Raw genomic sequence first — 22,491 nt, 5'->3', positions numbered from 1 at the left:
ATTCCCATATGGATGGACTTTTACCCACGAGGGGACGGGTAACTTTGGGTGCTTCATTTAAAAACTAGACTCTTTGCCTTTCCTGTATTGTTTCCTAGTTTTATTAAAGATCCTTCCCATTAAAGTGTCATATGTTTTGTGTTGATGCGGCGGATGGCAGAACCCATTTAGAATAGGCAGGTTTGCGGGGTTTGGGCTGCCCCTCTCCCTGTCCTGTAACACTATCAGTCACGGGCATAGAAGGTAGAGGGTTACAGAGTAAAATTATGGCAATATCCAGAAGAAGGAACTATATAACTTGTGGGTTGTGCTAGCAATCCAGAAAATGTCTTGTGAGGTGTCACACTCCTACATTCTCAGGTGTTATAAACAGAATGGCGTTCATTTCTAGGCAGAACATACAAATATCTCAAAATGATACACACTGATACTATAAGAGCATAGTCATCTGAAAATTTTCTAATAAGTAATCAAGGTCTAGTCTATGCATTCAAAGTTGCCTTACTCTAAGAGTCTAGTTTTTATTTTTATTTTAAAGATTTATTTATTTATACAGGAACCGGGGTACAGGCCAGATGCGCAGGAGGGTGAGAGGATTTACCAGAGACAGAGCAGGGAACAAAACAGGCAGACTGAGAAAATACACTGCTGAGGGGAGCAGCAGGCGAGACAGGAGAGGTCTGCCATGCCATGTGGGATTCTCACCAGCCGGCCAGGATCGAACACGCACTGCAGAGGCTGTGGACAGCTTCACAACGCGGCGCTCAACCTCCTGCGCCACCAGGAAGACCCCGAGTCTAATTTTTAGTGAGGAATGAGAATCAACCTTTTTACCCACTGTGGTGGTGATGATGTTGGTGGTGGTAGTGATGACAGTGGGGATGGTAGTGATAGCAGCAGTGCTGGAGTGGTAATGACTAACTCTGACAGGATCAGGAACATTTAAATTTTGCTCGGCACATACGAATTACATAGTGAATCAGTAGAGAACAAACAATTTTCAGACAACCCCAAGGATATTAGTCACCCTTTATAAACCAACCCTGGCCATGAACAACACAGCTCATGCTGTACTGTTCATTTATGGAGAGCCCTTAAAACTCCCTAATAGATATTTAGCTAATGATTTGCATGAATTGGAGAAGAGATGAAGAAATGAAAATTTTTAGCTGTAACATGTATTGAAAGGAATACAATTGCATTTATTGTAAATAATAGTGCTACTCTCTCTTTTGTCTTCCTAACAATTGACTAGCTTCTCTTCCTTTATTTCCTCCCTTTGTACATAAAGCCTCACAGAATTCATCCAAATTTCATCTTCAAAAGTTCACATTTCTAAAACAGTTATTGTCAGATTGTGGGATTTCGTCCTACAGGCATACTATTTTAACATCCAAAGATTTGTCGAAAGCCCACTTGAAACTGACCTGGGCATTGGAACATTCTAGAGAGCTCTTATCCAAGGGTATTTCCAGGGCACAGCAGCCACACTGACGACTTTGTTTGCCATCATTTGGAAGCCCACAGGCTCAGCTCTGTAATCGCACTTGGTGAGCTGGAGACTAATTAGTCATTCAACGTTATTAACTTATCATGAAGATTGCTTTCCAAATGACCGGTTTACTTAGACTTCACTGACAATTATTTCACAAGACACTGTGAGAGTGAGCTAAGAATGGATTTTTGGGAGTTAATGTGGAGCTGGAATGGCACTTTTCCTTTACCTTGCCAGAGGTCTCCTACTCCAGGAAGCAGCCCTGGGCAGGGAGGGAAGCTTTCCCTTTAAAAGAGTTCAATGGCCCACTGTGTTTATAATCCTCAAATCCCGTGATTCAGTCCCAGGTCTTTTGGTCTTGCTCCACACTCCTGCTCACATTTGGTTTAGATTTGACTTTTCTTTGCTTACGAGGGAAAAGTGTTATGACTAGTCAGAAGCCAGCAGGTCCCAATATTTTAGAATAAAAAATAAACAAGCCCTCGTCTCTGACAGAGTGAACCACATTTGGGATCCCATGGGTCTTCTGAAAGTAGTCAGCCAGATAGGACACTTGAGCTTGCTTTTGTCTAGAAAGTGTCAAGTTGTCTAGATGTTTCTATCTATGGGTTCATGTGATTCCTGAAGGCTTCCTAAATTGTGGGGGAGGAAAAAAGAACAACAGCCATTCCTGCACTGATGTAATGCTGGTTTATGAGGCCTGGTGCATATGCTAGACACGGGGAATTGTTGGGCACTGGAGCTGAATGTGTCCTCTTGATGAAGTCATAAAGGCCCTGTCCTTAGGTGACTTAAGGTTGATTGGTCATTAAGTCCCACCATGAGGCAGGCAGCCATGGAGAAGGTCTTGGTGCCTTACTATAAACTCTGAGAACTGTCTTGTTAACCTCTTTTGTGTGGATGGGCTAACCAAAACGCTTAGAGGTCAAGTGACCTAAGTAATAGGAGGAGAGCCTGGGATTTTCTCAGCCAAAGCTGCTGAGTGCATCATGGAGGCTTTCCAAACAGTGTGATCTCACGTCAGCCCAGACCAAGTCAAGCTTTCTTTTTCAGTTTCCCACATTTCATGGTTTGATCTTGAAGGTACTGGGTGCAATTATACAACAGATACCAAACATCTACAATTCATAATTTTAAGAATTTAACTTTTATAGAAGCTCAAAGAAGAGCATGAGAAAGTCTCTGTGAGACCAGCGGTGTGGGTGGAGGTGATTGGAGTAGAACGTGGACCAGATAAGAGCATAAAGGTGATCCAGGAATTCCCAATGTCCGGCCGTGACTCAGTAAGACACCGGGTCAGTTATCTGAGATGAGTCATTTGTGGCAGAGGGGCAAGCACCCTCAACCCCTCACTGAACTATCGAGAAGCAGGCAACCAAAATATCCCCCCCCCCCAGAATAATCCTAATTATAATCCTTAGAATTTGCATACCTCTCTATAGTTTACAAAGTACTTTCATAGTCTTTTCTTTTGCCAATTGTTTTACTGAACAAATGCAGAAGGGACTCAAGATGACTTAATCTAGTGGTTTTTACAGATTTTTAAAAAGTAAAATCTTTAGTCAAAATTAGATCCTGTGGTACTTTTGTAGATAAAATGAATCCAAGTGGAACCTCTGTGGGGGAAATGGAGGTAAGCTAGAAGGAGACCATGCATTCTTAAGCCTTTGCTTTGATCCCTGCTTCTAAGAACACTCCAAGGAGCCTCCAATTTCCAGGACACACAGTTAAGACAAACATTGTTTCTAGTCAATACCTATTTGCTTCACTCCCATCCTCCAACAATGGAAAGCTGAAAGCTGTGGAGATGACAGGAAGTGTCTTACTGCTTGTCCAGCGTGCTTTTTACCGAAGCACCAGGACTGGTTTCTAGGCAGGTGGCTAAAGCTTGAAGATCTGCTTGGGAGCCAGTTTACTACCAGTTTTTAGTGTCCTCTTGGTCACACACAGAAGCAGGGTCAGCTCAGCTACTTATACAATATTTTTTAGCATACCTGCTCTTCAGGTAGGCACTCAGAAGCAGTGTTTTCATTTCAGAGGGGAAACTCCTAGAATCATGGGACGCTGGCCATTGAGAGGTTGAGGAGCAGGTCCCTGAACACTGCAAATGCAAGAGCAGCATCATGTATTAAGCAAGTGCTCTCTGATCAAAACCACATGTGACTCACTAGTGGTTGGTATGTGCAGAATGCTGTGTCCCCCTTCCCAATTCACATGTTGACATGTTACTCCGGTGGGATGTTGAGAGGCTGGGCCTTTGGGAGGCAACTAGGTCATGAGGGTGGAGCCCTCATGAATGGAATTAGTATCTATAAGAAGGACACTCAAGAAAACTTGCTTCTCTTCTCCCACCCCCTCAATGGAGGAGAGAAGACAGACATCTGCCAGTCAGGAAGAGAATCCTCACCAGGGCACTACCATGATGGCAACTTGATCTCAGACTGCCCTGTCTCCTGAACCGTGAGAAATACCTTTCTATTGTTTTAGTCGCCCAGCCTGTGGTGTTCTGGTATAGTAGCCTAAACTAAGGCAGTGAAGATCGTTGCCCAATTTTGTGACTCTACATAGATAAGAGTATAAATGCAAACAAGAAAGAAAGGATGAGCGTGTGGGTAGATGAAAGAATGGATAAAATGATGAATGGAAATGGACATGTGGATAAGGGATGGATGGATGACGAATGGATATGCTGAGTATAGGTATGCAGGTGAATGGATGGAGATGACCAGGGGTGGATGACTGTGGGTTTAGGAAAAGATGTGAAAAATATGGAAAGATGGATGAGAAGCTATATGGGAGGGTGACTGGAGAATATGTGGCTGGTTGGTAGGATAGATGAAAGGATGTGTGGCTGGGTGAATGGGTGGACAGGAGGATGGGTGCATAATGGCTGGAGAATGGGTAGATGTGTGAGTCCTGGAAAGAAATACAGAAAGACGAGTAGACAGATGAATGGGTAGATGGAAGGATGTTTGGAAGGATGAAGGAGAGTGTGGCTGAGGACATGGATCAAAGAGTGGGTGGGTCTAGGTGAAAGCCTGGGATGACACATGGATTAATGGAGCCAAATCCCACCCCCACCTTCTTGCCCCCATGGCTGGCCATCAATTAGCTTTCTCTCAGCAGTCCTGATAAGAAGCAAATAACCACCTTAACAATGTGAACTTGGGTTCTCTTTCCAAGGAACAATAAGCTCTTCCTCTCTACCCAGGGAAGTATGACAACACTCCAGTCTCCCTCCACCCTCCTTGGGCAGGGAATCACCACCATCCATAGCAGGACCTTCCACAGCCACGGTCCCAGACCTCTCCCAGTATTCGGCTACCTGCAACCTAGAGAGACCAGTACCCCAGCCAGACTCAGACACTTAAGGAAAATCAGAGGCCAGAGGCTGAGCCCAACCACCCAGAGGAGGTCTCAGCACAGGGTCATTCTCCCCGAGTTCGCCCTCCCAGCCAGCAAGGCGCCCCCCACCTCACCCCACCCCACCCCCCAACCCCTCTCAGGCCCCGGGGCAACCCCGATTTACATTCTAGAGAACCGGGCGGGGCGGGCGTGGAGGGGCCCGCGCCGAGGCTTGCTGGTACCGCTTTAAACCTCTGCAGCCTGCTTAGTCACAGCCCCTCGCTTGGGTGTGTCTTTCGCTCGCTCCCTCCCTCTTAGGTCACTGTTTGAGCCCTCGAATAAAAACTGGAGCCAACTTCCTAGGCGGCCTCATTGCCGGACCCCAGCCTCTGACAGGTTCGGTCCGCCCTCCTGGCCCCGTCCTCCACCAGCCCCCCCAACCCAGCGCACCCCGACTCTCCCGCTGCACTCGCTGCCCGCAGGACACCATGGGCAAGTTTTGGTGGCGCGCAGCCTGGGGAATCTGTCTCTTGCAGCTGAGCCTGGCGCAGCAGATCGGTGAGTGCCCGCCGGGCAGCGGGAGGAACAGAGGCGCACAGACTCTGGCGCGCGCGGGCAACTTTGGCCCCGGGGACCTTCTCCGGACCTTCTCCAAAGGGCCGCCCGCGGGTTGGATTTGGTTAAGGAGAACGGGGCTAGGCTTTGCGCTAAGCTATTGGAGAGTGTGACTGGGAAGCCTTGTGTTGTTGAGAAGAAAGGAGAAAGACAAGAAAGTTTTGTGGTCAGGCTGCCAGCAGGCAGTTGGGTACGGCCCTAGAGGCGATAACCCGGCAAGAAGTAACTGTCCTCATGGAGTCCAGGGCGCACGCGGCGGAATCGGCGCTAACAGGCTCCTGTGCGCAAGGGCGCTGGAAGGCGGGCTGGGCTGTGGCTCTGCAAGGCAGAGCCGCGTGGCCTGGGCAGGGAAGAGGCTGCAGGTGTCCACGGAGGTGGGCACAGCTGCCTATGTGAGAGCTGGAGCCAGTGCGCTTCCCAAAAAGCCATCCTGGGTCCTCTCGCTGCTGCTCCTGATTCCCAAGTTCTTACAGTTGGCTCCGTCACTGACTACCTTAGTGCCTGTGGGAATTTGAGCCAGCTCTGCGGCCAGGTTCTGGGTTTCCACGAGGTGCCAGCCCTGGGCAGGGACTGTGGGTAGTTCCATAATGACTGGGCCAGCTGCTCAATCCTTGCAACCTCCTGCTGCTGCCAATCAGTTAGGGGAAATCCAGACAGAAATGTGGCTCAGGTTCCCTGCCTGGCAGCCTCAGGGCAGGAAGGGAGTCCTGGCAACAGGGTGGCATCAGGGACCCTGGACCTGGAGCTGCCAGTATCTCTACCAGGCGGGGTCTGTGCTTGGTGACTGTGGAGGTGGGTGGTTGCCTGTGGGGTGTCTGGCAAGGCTGATCTCCAAGCGTTCTTTCCTTTTCTTTGTCTATATATGTACAGATAATTACATGGCCGATTACCTTATCACTCACAAAATAAATTTTACTTTTAAGGAGTGCCAGCTGGGTCATTAAGGCAGCTCAGCCTATGGTTAATTCCACTCAGCAAGTATTTACTAAACCCGGTTCTGGGGGTACCAAGAAAGTAAATGCCACAGACCCACTGGGGTACTTTAGATGGAGCAGAGGGGGGAGGTAGGGTTTAGATTTCTGAAACAAATAACAGTAAGAATAGTTGGCACAATAGCACTGACTCCCCCAGACGGCACACTTTTACTGGGCCAATCACTATCCTAGAGGAAAGCACAATTCTTCACATGTGTTATTTTATGTGACCCTCACAATGGCCCGGTGAGATGCAGACTGCTGTGAGCCCTGTATTAGAGGAAGGAAACTGAGGCTCAGAGAGGTTAAGTGACTTGTAGGTGTTCACACAGCAGGAAATGTTGGTGCTGGATGGGCACCCAGGCCCATTAGCCTGTACTTAGTCAGAAAGAGGGCTGGTGGTGGTTGACGACTTAGAGGTGGCTTCCACAGAGAGCAAGATGGAGCTCCAACCAGCCCTGGAAAGCCGATGAGCAGAATGGGAGAGAAAGGAAAACTTGGATTCAGAGAGGATTCTGGGTCTGGCCTCTGAGCAGAGGAGCCCCAGAGGCATCCCCCTGGCATCTAGGGAAGTTTATTTGTAAGTTAACTTCCTGTCATGTATTCTGCTTTGTTCTGAGGATTCTCACTTCAGCCTCCTTCCACACCTTCTCCCCTATTCTTTTAAAGGTCCCCGCCCCCAAATATTTGGCATGTCCTGACTTTTGAGATTCTCCCAGTGACCAGCAGGCTCACTCCTGCCCTGCAAGTCCATGGGCCTACTGGGCAGCGTCACTGGAGGAAGCACAGAAAAATGCCAGTAGCAATAACTGCCTGGGCCCCGGCTTTCATGTGCTTGTAAAGTTGTTTGGAAGGAACTGAGACTTGGAAAGGAGGCATGACTTAACAGAGGACTTGGGCTGGGCAGGCGGGGAAGGATAGGGAAGGAGACAGGCGGGGGAAGGAAAGGAGCTGGTGTTGCCCCGTTCTGGAGAGTGGTGGATTCCAGAAGACAGTGAGGAAACTTGGAAAGAGACATGGTTTGGGGACTGAAAGATCCAATCTTCTTATAGGAAAGAAAAAAAAAGAAAAAACAAGAGAGAGAGAAATGACCAAATGTACTTCAACAATATTGGACTCAGAAGCTCTGAATTGAACAATAGTTACTTTGAATGACGTGTCATGTTGGGGAGGAAGAAAGTGGCCCAGAGTAGAAAGTAGATGGGATGAGCTCTCGGGGCAGACATTTCTAACTTTCCCTCTTCCTTTCCACTGGGGACCAGAATCATGGCCAGGGAATTTTGACTCTGGTGTTGAGAAAGAGGTGTCTGAGGCATCTAGGGCTTGGGGGTAGTACATCTTTTGGCATCCTTCTGCTCCCTCTGAACATTAGACTCCCCTCTTCCTCAGTGAAGAAGCAAGGAAGCAAAGCTCTGTTGTTTGCTGAGGTTAGCATCAATTAATTCAGTTATTCTCCAGATACACATTGGGCATCTACTTCCTACAAAGGCACAATGCCAAGTAGGTGTGCTTCAGCTTGGCAGCCAGGATAAAACTTCCATAGTTTCCAAAATGTTCATGTAGGAAGGGTGCTGGGCAGTGTGAAATTCTTAGTTTATGACAGATCTTCTCCATTCATTCAATAAATATTTCTTGACTCACTGTCATAGAATCAGAGATGGGGATCATTGAAAAAAACCCCTTCTTTTTCCCAAAGAGGAAATAGACTCTGAATGAGAGGAGTGACTTCCCCTCTCCTGGACACAGTGTTAGGGCTGGGCGCTTTGTCTCCCGCAGGTCTCTGCAATACATCCCACCCTCCAGGACTGTATGAAGCCCCTCCCCTCCCCCTGCAGTGAGCAGGGAGGGTGTGGTCTATCAGCTTAACAACACTTGTTTTATGCCTAAACAGTATCTTCAAGAAATTTTGTATTTTACTCCACAATCTACCCAATTTGAGTTAAACATAAGAATGAGTTATATTCTTACCATAATACAAAGATGTTGATTCAGAAAAAGGATAATGTCTTGGGGCTTTCAGGTCCCCCTGCAGCATTGTTTGATCCCTCACTGTTGGAGCACCCGGTTTTAAAAGCCTGATATTTTGCAATGGCATCTTCTGCCTCTGTGCTCCTAAATCCCCAGGAATTTTGCCATTTACTGAGCTCTGCCACTCTGAGAGCTTTCAGCTAGGTGCTTAGCACAGGCTGTCTTACGTGGTCCTCGCCCCAGCCTTAAACACATTCAGTACTTGTAACTCCATATCCCAAAGAAATTGAGACTTAGGGAGATGGTATGACTTGCCTAAGGCCACACATACTAAGTAGTGGAGTTGGGGTCCTTTATAGTTTAACATCCCCCTTGTGTAGACACCAATGCTTGTGCTCCTTTGACACTTTGCCTGTGGAAGACTTCGGAGGTGGTATGTGAAGTCTGTGTCTGCTGTGAGTGGCTCCTCCACCCCCAACCAACCCCATGGCCTGGACTCTTGGCTGCCCTGTCTTGCCCTGGCCTGTCTCTCCCCAGGTTTGGCCACAGCTATCAAGACATGCCAACCTAGTTATTTGTTACTAAAATAAGTCCATTCCCTTATCAGAGTCCAGCTGCCCTTCTAGACATGCTCTCATTTGCAAGCTTGGAAAAAAGGAGAGGCTTTTCTTGTCTAAGAGACAAGTTAGGGCAATGCCCTCTGCCTGGAAATTAAGAGGCCCGCAGGGGACTCTCACGCTGACCTGCAAGCAGTTTGGATGCATTGACCCAGAAAGCCCCCTTATCCCTGAGCGTGTTAGAAACCCTCAGGGATCAGCGGGTTGTCTGCCCCAGGGAGGGAATCCTCATGAGGGTCTTTGACTTTGTGTACAAAGTCCAGGATCTTTAACCAAATGCCACTGAGGCACTCTAGGTGACACATAGCCACCTAAGTGAGACTTCAGCTTAGTCTGCAAGTCAGATAGTTGAAGACTGGGGTCCCTTGAGCCAGTGGAGGTGGTGGGAGGTAAACTGGGTTGCCCACCAATCCATCCTGGCTGGGGCTGGGGCTGGGCCTGGGGCCGAGGCACTAGTGTTTCCACAGCACCTCTGTTTTAGCTGACCCCACCCAGAGCCTGAAAGGGAAGTGGCTCTTGTGAAAGAATGAGTTGAAGCAGGTGGCAGATGCTACCAGGCACAGCCTAGTTTTCAAAGGGGATCTTTTCTGTCTCAGAGAGAAATTCTGGGGTTTGCACACTGAAGAGCTGATGACTCAATTTCCTTTTGTGTCCTGGCTTGAATAGGAAGCACAAAAGTGTTCTCTAGAATTACCAGGGCAGGCTAGTGCCTCCCAATTCAAAACTGAACTCTGCTTTTTCCTTATTTAGCAAGTAGATATTTTTCTTAAAAAGTTGCATTGCCCCAAAGGCAGTCAACGAGGGCTTTGGAAGCCAGCCCCATTAATCAGAAGAAGGAAGGGTGCTTTCTTGTTTGTGTGATAGAATCTGACTTGACATGCCTATGGTGATTATACATTCCAGATTTTCTGGGAGAATCAGGATGTGAAATAGGCATATATTCTACCAATTTTTGAGTATTATATGTGATAACTAAATGTTTATAGATTTTTCTACAATAAATGCATGGCTTCATGTGATGAGAAGTCAAAAACTTTGCCAGGCTTTTTGTGGGAATAAATTCACCTTGTTATATAACTCCTTAGTCAGTCTCATGTCTGATTAAATTGATGTTTGACTCAGAAGATGTGTTTGGGAGAGAAATAATCTTCCATTACTCTTCACTTATTGATCACCCCATGTGAAATGCCAGGAAAGATCACGTGGGATACATGTTTCTGGAAACATGAAGCCAGATACGTCATGGGCATGCTGGACAGTCATCTGCATCCTCAGGGTGTCTTCTGTGTTGGGTGCCACAGGAGAATTAAATGTTTGAGATGAGGGCATCACATCCAGAACCTTATGATTCTGTGTGCCTCACGCCTGCAAGTGAGTGGCAGCTGACCTGCTTAGACCGTGAAGTTGGTGGCATCACCAAGCCAAAGCACACATGGATTGCTGGAGGCATCCATGAAGGGGAGGCGGTGGCTATGCAGGCAAGATAGGGTTTCAATATATGGAGAATTTGGAAGGAGATAATAGGGAGTGCAGATTTCTGTTGCCTGCTATTCATTACCCATTCCTGAATGAGATAATTAGCCAGCCAATATAGTTGACAGCATCTATCCTGCCTTTTGAGGTCCCCGAAAAGGCTACCCCTGTCAGGAAAGTGCTCAGGGTCTGGTAGAGTTTCCTGGAGAATGGTTGAAGGTGTATCTCTGACTTCCACATACTGGAATCTGGTAGCACAACCCCCATCCAGTGTGACAACAAAAAAGGAGGTGAGAATTAAGGTGATCCCTGGCTGGCAATCCCTGGTGTAAGAGGAGGGCGGCCATCCAAGTAGCCTCACCTCTGACAAGGTGCTATCCACTCCCCCATAGCTACCCTGTGAGCTAGCCTGGATTTAACTAGCTGCACAGTAAAATTGTGCAGGGAGGCCTTTTGATCTTCTGGGGCCAAGAGTGTTACTGACTTTTCTACTCCTCAAAAGGGGAAAACCCCAAACCTTATATAAATCTTCCCATATCTGTTCCCTGCAGTGCTGTAGCAGCCCCTGACATTAGAGATGGTATCGTATTCATTTACGTGGTCCAGATCCCAGTGCTGGCCCTAGGTGTTACAGTAATTGTTGCACTGAAATGAATGTCAAGATTATAGAAATGACTCTGTCCGGTGTGCATGGAAGCGTGCTAAGCAGTGGCCTAGGAGGCCCCTATGCTTGTGTCACTGACTCTATCAGTGGTGATGCGGTCTCACCGAGGACAGGCCTTGGCTGGCCAATTGGCCACCACAGCACTCATGTTTGCTCTGCCCAAACAGGGAGGTCACCTATTTGTGGCTTGAGTGGCTGCTTTCTGTGGCTTGGGACCTCTGCTTAAGGACAGCGTCATTAGATTCTTGGCCCAAGAAGGGAGCGGATTCAGTTAGCATGAGCCTCCAAATTTAAGCCTCGACATAAAATACTCCCTTATAGCCGCCTGCTTGGAGGTCTGGTTATTTTGGATATGCTGATCTGGGTTGGGGGAGAGATCTACACTCTTTCAACCCCTCTCCTACTTCTGGAAAGTGGCAGCAGCTGGAAGGGAAGCAGAAGCATTTCGTGGAGGATTCTCACCAACACTGTGGGTGACCACGAGTGATTAAAGTCCCCAGGGAAGACTGACTTCTAATGTGGGCCTCGTTGGCCCTGGCAGGCTGTGCCTCCCTCCGCGGAGCCTGCCATGTCTGGATCTGCCCATAATGGTGCAGGTCCTGCCGACCTCTGGGTCATCTGCCCAGTGAGACAAGGGGTCTAACACAGAATGAGGGATGGTGTTGTGGGGGAGGAAAATCTCACAAAGCCTGATCTCCCTGAGTCTGAGGTGCTCTGGCTGCCTGGGTGTGGCTTCCTGAGGCAAATGTCCCTCCTAAATGCAAGTGTGGGCAGACAGGTCCAGTGGGTGGAGAGGGCTGAGTCACCAGAGAGGTGATTTGCAAAACTCAGGCCCCAAAATTCTTCTTTGAGAATAAAGTTAATTGCAAAACTGTAGGGGGGAGAAAGAGTATCGTGTAGTCCACTAATTTCGAGCATTTGCTGTGGTTTCGTCTCTAGTCTCCGTGGTGTCTGAATGTTCATCTTTCTGCCCCTACAACCTCTCTTGAGAGGTTGAGCTCTTTTGCCTTTTGTTTCTTTGCAAGTACTTGGATGTTTTTGAGAGGTCATCAGCACCATTTGTAATAATGGCTGTATGTATAGAGTGCCTTTGTTTTCTCTCTACCAACTTGTCTAATCCAACACCAGCCTTTTGAAGGAGTGCAGTTATTATCCCTCTTTCATGAGAAAACTGAGGCATAAAGAATTTCAGTAACTTATTCAAGGTCCTAGGGCTGGTGAGTGATGGAGGTTACCATCAGCTCACCTGTCTGGCTACAAGGCTTGTGTCCTTAGCCACCAAGTCATTGTTCTTTTTTGGTATGTTAAGATGACAGGGCATCCCAGAAACTCAGTGATGATACCTGGTCATACTCTGGTTGTTTTCATAAAATTCTTTTAGGGATCAATTTCACAGAGGTCATTAACATCCCAGAGCTGGTTTTGCCTTCCCATTTTATACATGATGTCAGAGGAGGGGGCTGGAATGACAAATATGAAGGAGAAAGAAATGGTGTGGAAACTTTCCTATTCAAACTCTGAGTGACTCATTTGTTCCGATTCTTGTATAGAAGTTGTTCCCTGTGATAGGAAGTTGGGGAAGGGGCAGGACAGAAAATGATGGTGGATTAAGTGGTTTGTTCATTATCCCTTCATTACTTGCCATCTAGAGGAAAGATAACGTCTGCTGATTGAAATTTCTCTGTCATCAAGGGCTAGCACTTTGAGTCAGGATAGGACAGAGCTGGGAAATGAAGGGAGCAAAAAGCAGCAAAATTTTGTCCCCAGCTTAGGGTTCTTGGTGCCAGCACCTTCTCTCTAACAGATAGAACCAATGAGGAAGGCGGGGAACCTCAGAGAGAGGAGGCTGTCGGGAGTCAGGCTCTGCTGATCCACAGTACAAGGAATTGGTCCTTCCCAATGTCTGTCCGTCCATCCCTCTGGGCCTCCCTGTGACTGGCTTTAACTTTCCCTTATTGTTTACTACCTGTCTGATCCCTGCTAGTTCTTCCTGGCCCTAGCCCCAACCAGATGGCCAGGCTTCTGTTTGGTCCAGCGAGGTGACCATTGCGTGGTTGGTGGGGGAGGTGGGGAGCATTTCCTCTGGGTGTCCTTTGCTGGGAAACAAGTCGCCCAGGAAGGGAGGAGACAAAGTCCCCTGGGATGTCTGACTCAATCTGTGGGAAGGGACTTGGGCCGCTGGTCTGGGGCATAGATTCATCACAGATTCCCTATCTGTTTCCATTTAAGTGCACCTCTTTGCCCTTGAGCGAATCTGCAGCACCTTCTAGAAGAACCCATCCAGGCTGCATCTTTTTCTACTTCCTCTCCCAAAGAAAACCTCCCAAAGTAAAAAAGCGATAACCATAAGACCTACTCGCCATTGTGCAGGTTGAGGGGGCATGGGTAAAGGGTTTATTTCTTTGAAGTGGTTTAAAAATCTTCCATATGAAAGACCACCTCTGCTAAGCCAGATGTTTAGTGTGGAATGTTTAGTTTAGTAATGGGAATGAGGTTTGGCTTTGGAGGTGGGTCCTAGAGAAGGAGAAAAGGCTGTGGCACAAGACAGGTTTGAGGTCAATACCTCTCTTTGCTGCTGAAGGACAGATTGAGCTTGGGTGGTTACTCATGAAGAATCTAGAACACTGTTTGTGTCTTTCTTGAGGTTTGACGTGTGAGACAAGGCAGGGGAAGTTTAGACCTCTTAAGTTTTGTCCAGTAGAATCTGGTCTCAAGAATAAACTTTGCTGAAGAAACGATTCCATGCAGCCAGTACCTGGTCTCTTGGTTTGGGCTTGGAAGCGTATTTTATCCAGGCCCCTGGTTTCAGCCTTTGCCCACTCCAAAGTATTAAATGAGTATTATGATATGCCAGCAACAAATGTTGCCATTGCTGCGTGTGTCCACTCTGAGAGTCCAGCAGAGCTAAGCACCCTCTTACAGACTGAAAGGATGGGATGTCACCGGGCGAGCTCCACTGCTACCCGGGCCTTGCAGAGTCACATTTCCCTGCAAGGAGTGAGCAAGGAATCGGGGCCTCAATTGTGCTGGTTATAGGATGCGGACAAGAATTTGGAGAGGATAGTGACGCCACCAAAGAAATCTTTCCAGAATATGTCTTTGCAGTGGCTCCTGTGTGGTAGGGCTAGCTGCCTTCCCAGTGTCTCTCTGTCCATCCCTCTGGGCCTCCCTGACTGGCTTTTGCTTTCCCTTACTGTTTACTAGTTGCCTGATCCTTGGTAGTTCATAAAAAACCCACGAGCATATCTCCAACTGAAAATAAGAAGTTCAAGGATGCCGCTGTGTGTTTATGGCCCTCTGTCTCTTTCAGTGGTGAACATATAAGCTCTTTAGGGAAAAACCCTTGCTCTTAGCATATTTTATATAATCATAGCCACAGCTGTCAGCATGGGGCCCAACAGCAAATGCTCAACAAATATTTGGCTAATTGAGTGAATGAATGAGAAAAAATTTCTAGATTTGTGTTCAATGTCATCTCTACCATTTACCTTTTGTGATTGTTATGGGTTTTAGCTAGTTCTTTGTCATCCTTTTGTTGTTATTAACAATTTTTTCTAATGCCTCTTGCAGTGATCCTCAGATATCATTGAATTTGCTTTTTTTTTCTGTGTTTCCTCCAATCTGATTGTGTCTTTCTTGAGGTTTGACATGTGAGACAAGGCAGGGGAAGTTTAGACCTCTTAAGTTTTGTGCAGTAGAATCTGGTCTCAAGAATAAAGAATTCCAAGCCTCCAAATCATGTTCTTAATAATATTCAAAGAAAAGAGGATGCCTTTTTGTTTTACTCTATCAAAATGGGGCCTGGGTGGAGGGTTTATTTTTTTGAAATGGTTTAAAAATCTTTCATATGAAAGACCACCTCTGCTAAGCCAGATGTTTAGTGTGGTGTAATGGGAATGAGGTTTGGCTTTGGAGGTGGGTCCTGTAGAAGGAGAAAAGGCTCTGGCACAGGACAGGTTTGAGGTTGATACCTCTCTTTGCTGCTGAAGGGCAGCTTGAGCTTGGGTGATTACTCATGAAGAATCTAGAACAATGTTTAGCACATAACTAAATTGTCTAAAGTAAGCTTTGCTTTAGTTCTGTTCTGAAATACTAAAGTGTTGAAAGCAAACTTCTGTTTTCAGAACAGAATTGACTACTGTTTTAGTTTCTCTTTATTACTGTTTCACTATGTGAGGCTAAGCAAGTCATTTCACCTGCATGGGTTACAGTCTTGTTGATCTGTAAAGCCCTTTCCAGGCCTTTTGTTCTAGAACTCATTCTGCTGGCCCATTAACACCTAAGTCTCATAAAATTTATGGAAAGAATAAGATGCTAAAATGTGGTACCCCTTTCTTCTACTTCCCCCACCACCCTCCAAAAATGATGCCTTGTTTGTATTAAATGTTAGAGGCAAACTATTTATCCATGTCAAAAACGAATGCCTGGGCACAGTTACCCTCTAAACTCCACTGGGCAAGAATGACTTCTAGGGACAAGGTGCTTTGCTACGTGAACTCCAGAGACTCTTCTCATGCATTTGGGGATGGGCAGATGAAGAAGCTCAGCCCAGAGAAGTTAGCAACGTGTCTCAGTCTTATGGCTAAAACTGCCAATAGCCAGTGCTGGGATTACCTGCGTGACCTGAATGCAATGTTGTTTACTTTAAACTGTACTTTATGAAACATTTCTTCCAAAGGCCAAAAAAGTTAACTCTCTAAGAAGAAGATAAAAGATCATGTCCTTCACTCCAAAGTTCTGTGAGCACCTTGGATTTGTCAGTTTCCCTCAAGGGAATTTGGCAACATGTTGGTGCAAACCGAACCATAATATTTAGTCAAAGCAGTGTTTTGGGGATGAGCTCTGGTATCCTGTGGAAGATAACTAGGGTGGCCATGGGAATCTCAAATAAAGAAAGGAAAGGAAAGGAAAGCAAATGAACTGATAGATAGGAAAGATATATATATATATATATATAGATATAGATATAGATATAGATATATATATATAATAGCTGTATTAGCTAACATATAGCTAATATAGCTTATATATATATATATATATATATACACGCACACACACATATACATTAGATAGCTAATAGACAGACAAACAGGCACAAAAACCAAGATTCATTGAGACGGTGTGTTGCTGCTTCTACTTAAAACCTTCCAGTCTCTTAGCAAGATTTTTTTTCCCCCCATGAAATCAGAGAAGCTCTGGCTCAGGTGAAAAAAAATAAAGTCTTCAAAACTGCTTTACTTGTTGGCTTTTCAAAGTAGGTCATAGACTATCTCCTGTTGGGGTTCTGATTGTCTATCAGTCACCAGAAGGTCTTACACAGACACAGTCCATCTGGGGTATACCCACTTCATACCTGGAATCTGTTGCCAGAAGTTGAAACAAAATACTGGGTGGGTTCAGTTCTTATATCATGTGCAATGCTCTCAGTTATTCCTGGATTTTGTCCAGCCATTTGTGTCTGCAGCCAAACCCATAGACAGCAGTCTAGAAGTGAGAACCTGTGACCCGCTGGGCTCAGCATTTCTCCCTCGTATTCACAGGAGGACTGTGGCATGAGTCTTCCCTTACTGGTTGCCTCTGTTTTCCCGGCTATAAAATGCCAATAAACACAATTCCATTCATTCAAGTGTTGTGTGATTGGCACTCTGGAAAGAAGGGAAGGAAAGAAAAGATTTAGTTTTAGTCCTCAGAGACGGAGTTCATCTGTTCAGGGATAGAGTCACCTTATAGTTGATGGCAGAAAGGTTAAACAGATGGGAGAAATAGAAACATTTATATACATCATCAAGTGCCAAAAGATCAGGAAAAGCAGAAATCTTGGTGAGTGGCAATTGTGTGGAGCAACTTCATGGAAGGAATGGAATTTGACAATGAGTTGAAAGTGGAAAGAGACAGTGAGACAGAGACAGAGAGACAGAGAGAGGAGAGAGGAGAGTAACCCAGGGAGTAGAAAACAGGAGCTGAAAGTTTTCAGGTATGCCTCATCTGGTTCAGGGAGAGCCCCACCTGTCTGAGCAAGAGTCCATATTGAAAAGGGGCCTCCCCTGGTGGCGCAGGCAGTTGAGCGCTGCGCTGTGAAGCTGTCTGCAGCATCTACAGTGCCGGTTCGATCCCGGCCGGTGAGGGTCCTACATGGTGTGGCAGACCTCTCCTGTCTCACCTGCTGCTCCCCTCAGCAGTGTATTTCTTCAGTCTGCCTGTTCTGTTCCCCGCTCTGTCTCTGGTGAATCCTCTCACCCTCCACTCATCTGGCCTGTACCCTGGTTCTTGTATAAATAAATAAATACATCTTAAAAAAAAAGGGTCCATATTGAAAAGCAGTGCGGAGTGGAGTTTCACAGATTGTAGGTGATCAAGTAGCAGATTGCAGGTGATCAGGTAGCTTCTGCAAGATCTAGTTCTTCTGCCCCAGAAACTCAGAACTTCTTAGGACACCCTCTTCAGACAGTGCTGGGGAGTTTAGAAGCAGGCAAGCTATGGTTGAGATAGATTTTGACAACTTTTGTTTTAAATTAATTTATTTTTAACTAAGGTATTATTGGGGTACCCCATCAAGTATTACCACCATAGTGCACTCATCATTAACTCACTCGTATTCCACCACCATAGACCACTGTGCTGCTTTCTCTCCTCTTTGTTCTTTTCCTTCCTTTACCTCTCCCCACCTTGGTGCTTCAGTTCCATAGTCCATAGGTTCAAGGATTAGTTTTTCAGCTTGCTTCATCTGACCAGTAGTTTAGTTACCTTCTATTCCACATATTAGTGATACTGTTATAGGACAGGGAGAGGGTCAGCCCAAACCCTGCAAACCTGCCTATTTTATATGGGTTCTGCCATCCGCCGCATCAACACAAAACACATGAGACTAATGGGAAGGATCTTTAATAAAACTAGGAAACAATACAGGTAAGGCAAAGAGTCTAGTTTCTAAATGAAGCACCCAAAGTTACCCGTCCCCTCGTGGGTAAAAGTCCATCCAAATGGGATTGGCCCAGAGCAAGGCCCCAAAGCCTGCTACAAGTCTAAAGCATCTTCCAGTGGGGACCCACAGAAAAGGGTCACAAACAACCAGACAAGCCCGGAAGGAAAAGAGCAAAATCAACATCAAAATAAAAGCTGCCATTGTCACCTCCCCACGGGTCTCACCCACATCTGTGTCACCTAGTCCACGACCAAAAGACAAGCGCAGTTTCTTCACGTGTCTCTAGGCTCCATGTGCCTCCTCCAGGTCTCCTGGCTCCATCCTGCTTCCTTCCTCAGTCTCTTCTCCAGCTTCTCCTCTTCTTGTTCAGCTCCACCCTTCCTTGGGTGGGGCAGGGAACCTGGAACCTCCCCCTTTCCTGGGGACCACCCTGTTGCAATACCATCCTGTATTTATCTTTCTCCTTCTGACTTATTTCACTTAGTATTATCCTTTCAAGTGCCATCCACGTTGCCCCAAATGGCATATGTTTATCTTTTTGATTGCTGAGTGGTATTCCATTGTGTGTATCTACACCACATTTTCTTGATTCAGTCACAGGTTGTGGGTCACTTTAAATTGTTTCCATAATTTAGCTCTAGTAAATAGCCCTGCAAATAAGACTCTGATAACTTTGTCTTAGTTGGGGAATTTCGATTTAAGAGAATGCCAAACAAACCCTAGGGTAACAATGGCAAACAGATTTTGGCACCTGTAATATTTCCCATTGATTATGTGAGGCTGCCCGGAGGACTGTGCTAAATAGCCATACCTTGGCTTTACTACAAAGATTGCTGTGATCCATTAGTGATGTCTGCCATGGATCACATGGAGATTCTCACAGTAGAGCAGCAGGCTTTTCTATGTAACTCCAGGAGTTTAGCCACTAGAATCTAGTTGTACTGTCGACTCCATAAATGCAGTCTCTTACCCAGAATTCATGCATTCCAGTCTTCTCTTATGATTCATTCCCACTCTGTTTTCTCATCACCTCAAGTAAATTTATATGCAGGGATCCAGGAATCTCTTATGTTTGTACAAGGGCCAGACTTCCTGGCAAAGGGCCTCTTTTCCACATCAGCTTCTCCATCTGCAAACTGAGAAGACAAAAATGATGCCTCACCCATGGAGGTGATAGGAGGAATAACTAGCTAATGTGGGTAAAGCCTTTGAAGATGAAAGGATTGCATGTACATGTTAATTACAACTTTTATCAGCCCTGGAGCCTCTGCATTCTCAGCTGCCACTTGTGCCTCCCCAATGCAAACAGCAGAAGCATTCCACAGGTCTTGCTCCTAGCATCTAAACAAGGAGGCTGGTTTCTGAGCTCCAGTTGGCTAGCCACCTCTGGGCAGCTCAAGTTTCCCTCTCCTCATCCCCAAAGGAAACTGCAAGCTCACTACCTGGGGAGGTAAGATAAGATAGAACCAAGGTATAAACAAAAGGCTCCATCTAGAGTCTACAAGAAATAGCCCCCTGGGTGAGATTAGGACACTCTGCTCTAATTCCCACCCTGTCAAAGCCTAATTGTGTGACCTTGAGCTATTGGCTTTATCTGTCTAATGCTTCAATGCACTGTGTGAACCATCTGGGAATAATAATCCCTCTGCCTTCCCTAGACCTCTCCACCTTTACCTGCTGGTGTGAAAGTGTTTTGTGCTGTTAGGCAGAAGCACGTGATGTAGAACTACAAGGTCCTATTATTACCTGGGGTAACTTCCACCTTTATCTCTGTCTCCTGTTGCTGGTTGACCCCAATCATTGAAATTGTATTCTTCGGAATGCTCAGCGATCAGCTAAGAGCTGCCATCCCCTCCTGGCAGCCCTTATCTAAGAGGACCTGGTATGTGTTCCAGCTTCTGGGTTGTGCCCGTTTCCTGAGGTGTGTGCAAGCATTCCCACTGGCAGGGGCCTCGGTGCCCTCCAAATTGATCCCCAATGCCTTTGCTGGGGTAATTCTGTACACTAGTAGAGACAGAGATGGAAGGTTTTCAAATGCTTCCTAGAGTGAGGCTGGGCTGGCCCCTTATAGTTGCATCAGAATATGGATCCAAAGAGGGAGAGGTGAAAGGGAGAAAAGGACTCTAATGGAGAAGTTATCATGGGGCTGGAGAGAAAATGTCAAAGAAGATGGCATGAAGAATGAGGGAAAGTGCTAGAATCATGCTGCCCACTTATCCAAGGTCATGCAACTAGTTAGACCTCAAACCCTGGTCTTCTGACTCTCAGTCCAGTGCCCTTTCCATGGCCCTCTATGCCATGATAGAGGGAAGGGTGCCAAACAAGAGGACTTGGGCCACCCAGGCACAAAGACTGAGGAACAAAGAGAGGAAGGTGGCACAATGGGAAGCCGTGAGGGTGTTTACTCTCCACCGGAGCCTTCATTATACTGAGTCTGGTTTCCTGTGCACTATCTTGTACGTCCATATTTGGCATTCATTCTTTTTTCATATCAAATAGAGTCTTTTTTTTCCACTGAACTTACTTAACTTTTTTAATGTTTCCATAAAGTCATCAGTAATTTTTGCAAAAGTAACACTCCAGAAGATATTTTATCGGGCCTCCCCGGTGGCGCAGCGGTTGAGCGCTGGGTTGTGAAGCTGCCCGCGCCCGAGGAGCCGGTTCGATCCCCGGCTGCTCCCCGGCTGCTCCCCGGCCACCGGAGGAGGGTCCCACATGGCGCGCGGACCTCTCCTGCCGCCCGCTGCTCCCCTCAGCAGTGTACTTCGTCATTCTGCCTTCTCTGCCCCCCGCTCTGGCTCTGGTGAATTCTCTCGCCCTCCCGTGCTTCTGACTGTACCCAGTGCATGTATCAAACAAATAAATAAATAAATAAAGCATGCCTCTATTAAAAAAAAAAAAAAAAAAAAGATATTTTATCCTGATATTTAAGTTACAGGAGGGAATATATAGAACTTGCTAATAAGGAAAACGTCAAAATCATTTTTCTAAAGCAATACTTTGGAAATTTCTCGGAAATTTCTCTGATGTGGTGGTGGGAGATTTATGGGAGCTACACCTGAGGGGAGACATCAAATACTGTACAAAAATGAACAACAGTGTAAGAAAATTAAAAAGTTTTTTAAACAAGAAACCATTTCCAAAAAGAAATGGTATTATATGGTATTACAGAGTGGGTAACAGGTATACATAGCACTCTTAGAGAAAAATGAGAATATCATGAAAAAGATCCCTTTAAAATGCTCTAATTTCAGCCTGTCTCAAGTTACTTTTGTTTATTTATTTTTGCTAAAAGAGTAATTTTCATTTTGATCTTTTTCCCAAACATAATGAACATTTGGGAACCAGAAAGCCCAGTACAACCTGGCCTGGCTTTTTGGTCAGCCTCTGTAATTCTGTAAGTTGAGTCAACAATCAGTGGTTTTCAAATGACCTATTTATTCACTCAGCACATATATTCTGAATGTCCCCCCAGGCCCTGGGGGGACAGCTTAAAACAAGAGAGGCACAGTTTCTGTCTAGTGGGACTTTCAGGTTATCTGCAAAGACAGAAAAAAACTAATTACGCTGTCATTTAATTACATTTCTGGTAAGAGCTGCGAAGAAGCACAGGGTGTCTGAGATCATGTGACACAGACACATCATCTGACCTAAAGCATAAGGAAGGCTTCAGAAAATGTATAAGGTGAATAGCAGTAACTATGTTTGTGGGACCCCCATAGTTCCTGGGAACCCTATTTGTTGGACTTTGCAACCTTACCAGCTATCAGGACTGCCCTTTACCTTTGCTGGAAGAAGTGACTCTCATTCCATGGAATGGCCACACTGAACCATTGTCAAAGAGAACCATGACCACAGCACTTGACTTAGACCAGTCATGATCCACCCAATGGAGCTGCGATTTGGGTCTCATCTCTCCTGAAGCACAGTTCAGGATTTTGAACAACATCACAAATCACTTAGACCCTTGTTGCACAGGTAGCAGTGTCTGTTTACAATGAGTAAGGCTCCAAAGGGTGTCCACCCACCTGGGAGAATTGTGGTTTGAGATACTACATAGTCTAAAGAAAAAAGGTAAAACTAAGTTCTTGTGTTCTTAAGCCACACCCTCAACCTTTCCCTGCGAATACACACCTCATGGATAGAGTTCACATGGGGGACACAGTACAGTTTGAAGCTTAAATGGTCTGTGACTTAGTCTCAATCTTAATAGTTATGACTTTATTCTTTCCCTTCCCCAGCAAGAGCATATCAGGGAATCGCTTAAACCTGTTATCATTTACAAGAAATAATCTATCTTTTGCACACTTGAGCACTTTATTATTAGAAATTCATTACTTGCAACCCATCTCAGCGCTGCTGGAGCTGCACCAGGCTTGAGGACCACTCCTTTGCAGTCATCCATTAGAAGGGAA

At 46.1% G+C, this 22,491-nt stretch overlaps 1 protein-coding gene across 8 annotated transcripts in view; it reads left to right on the top strand.

Annotated features, from left to right (window-relative positions):
• Positions 1-5,175: 5,175 nt before the first annotated feature.
• CD44 (CD44 molecule (Indian blood group)) overlaps positions 5,176-22,491 on the top strand; it is an 84,231-nt gene continuing 66,915 nt past the window's right edge. For 2 of the 8 annotated variants that reach the window (XM_054699272.1, XM_054699271.1), the window contains exon 1: positions 5,178-5,398. In XM_054699272.1, coding sequence (XP_054555247.1) covers positions 5,329-5,398 — 70 coding nt within the window. In that variant the 5' untranslated portion in view covers positions 5,178-5,328. Of the gene's footprint in view, positions 5,399-22,491 lie in introns of all 8 variants that reach the window. The other 6 variants (XM_037522468.2, XM_037522463.2, XM_037522465.2 and 3 more) reach the window with 6 other exon arrangements.

Source organism: Talpa occidentalis, unplaced genomic scaffold (assembly GCF_014898055.3).
Source record: "Talpa occidentalis isolate TD23 unplaced genomic scaffold, MPIMG_talOcc4v2.1 talOcc4.3, whole genome shotgun sequence".
Taxonomy (NCBI): domain Eukaryota; kingdom Metazoa; phylum Chordata; class Mammalia; order Eulipotyphla; family Talpidae; genus Talpa; species Talpa occidentalis.
This window is presented reverse-complemented; position numbering and strand designations above follow the sequence as displayed.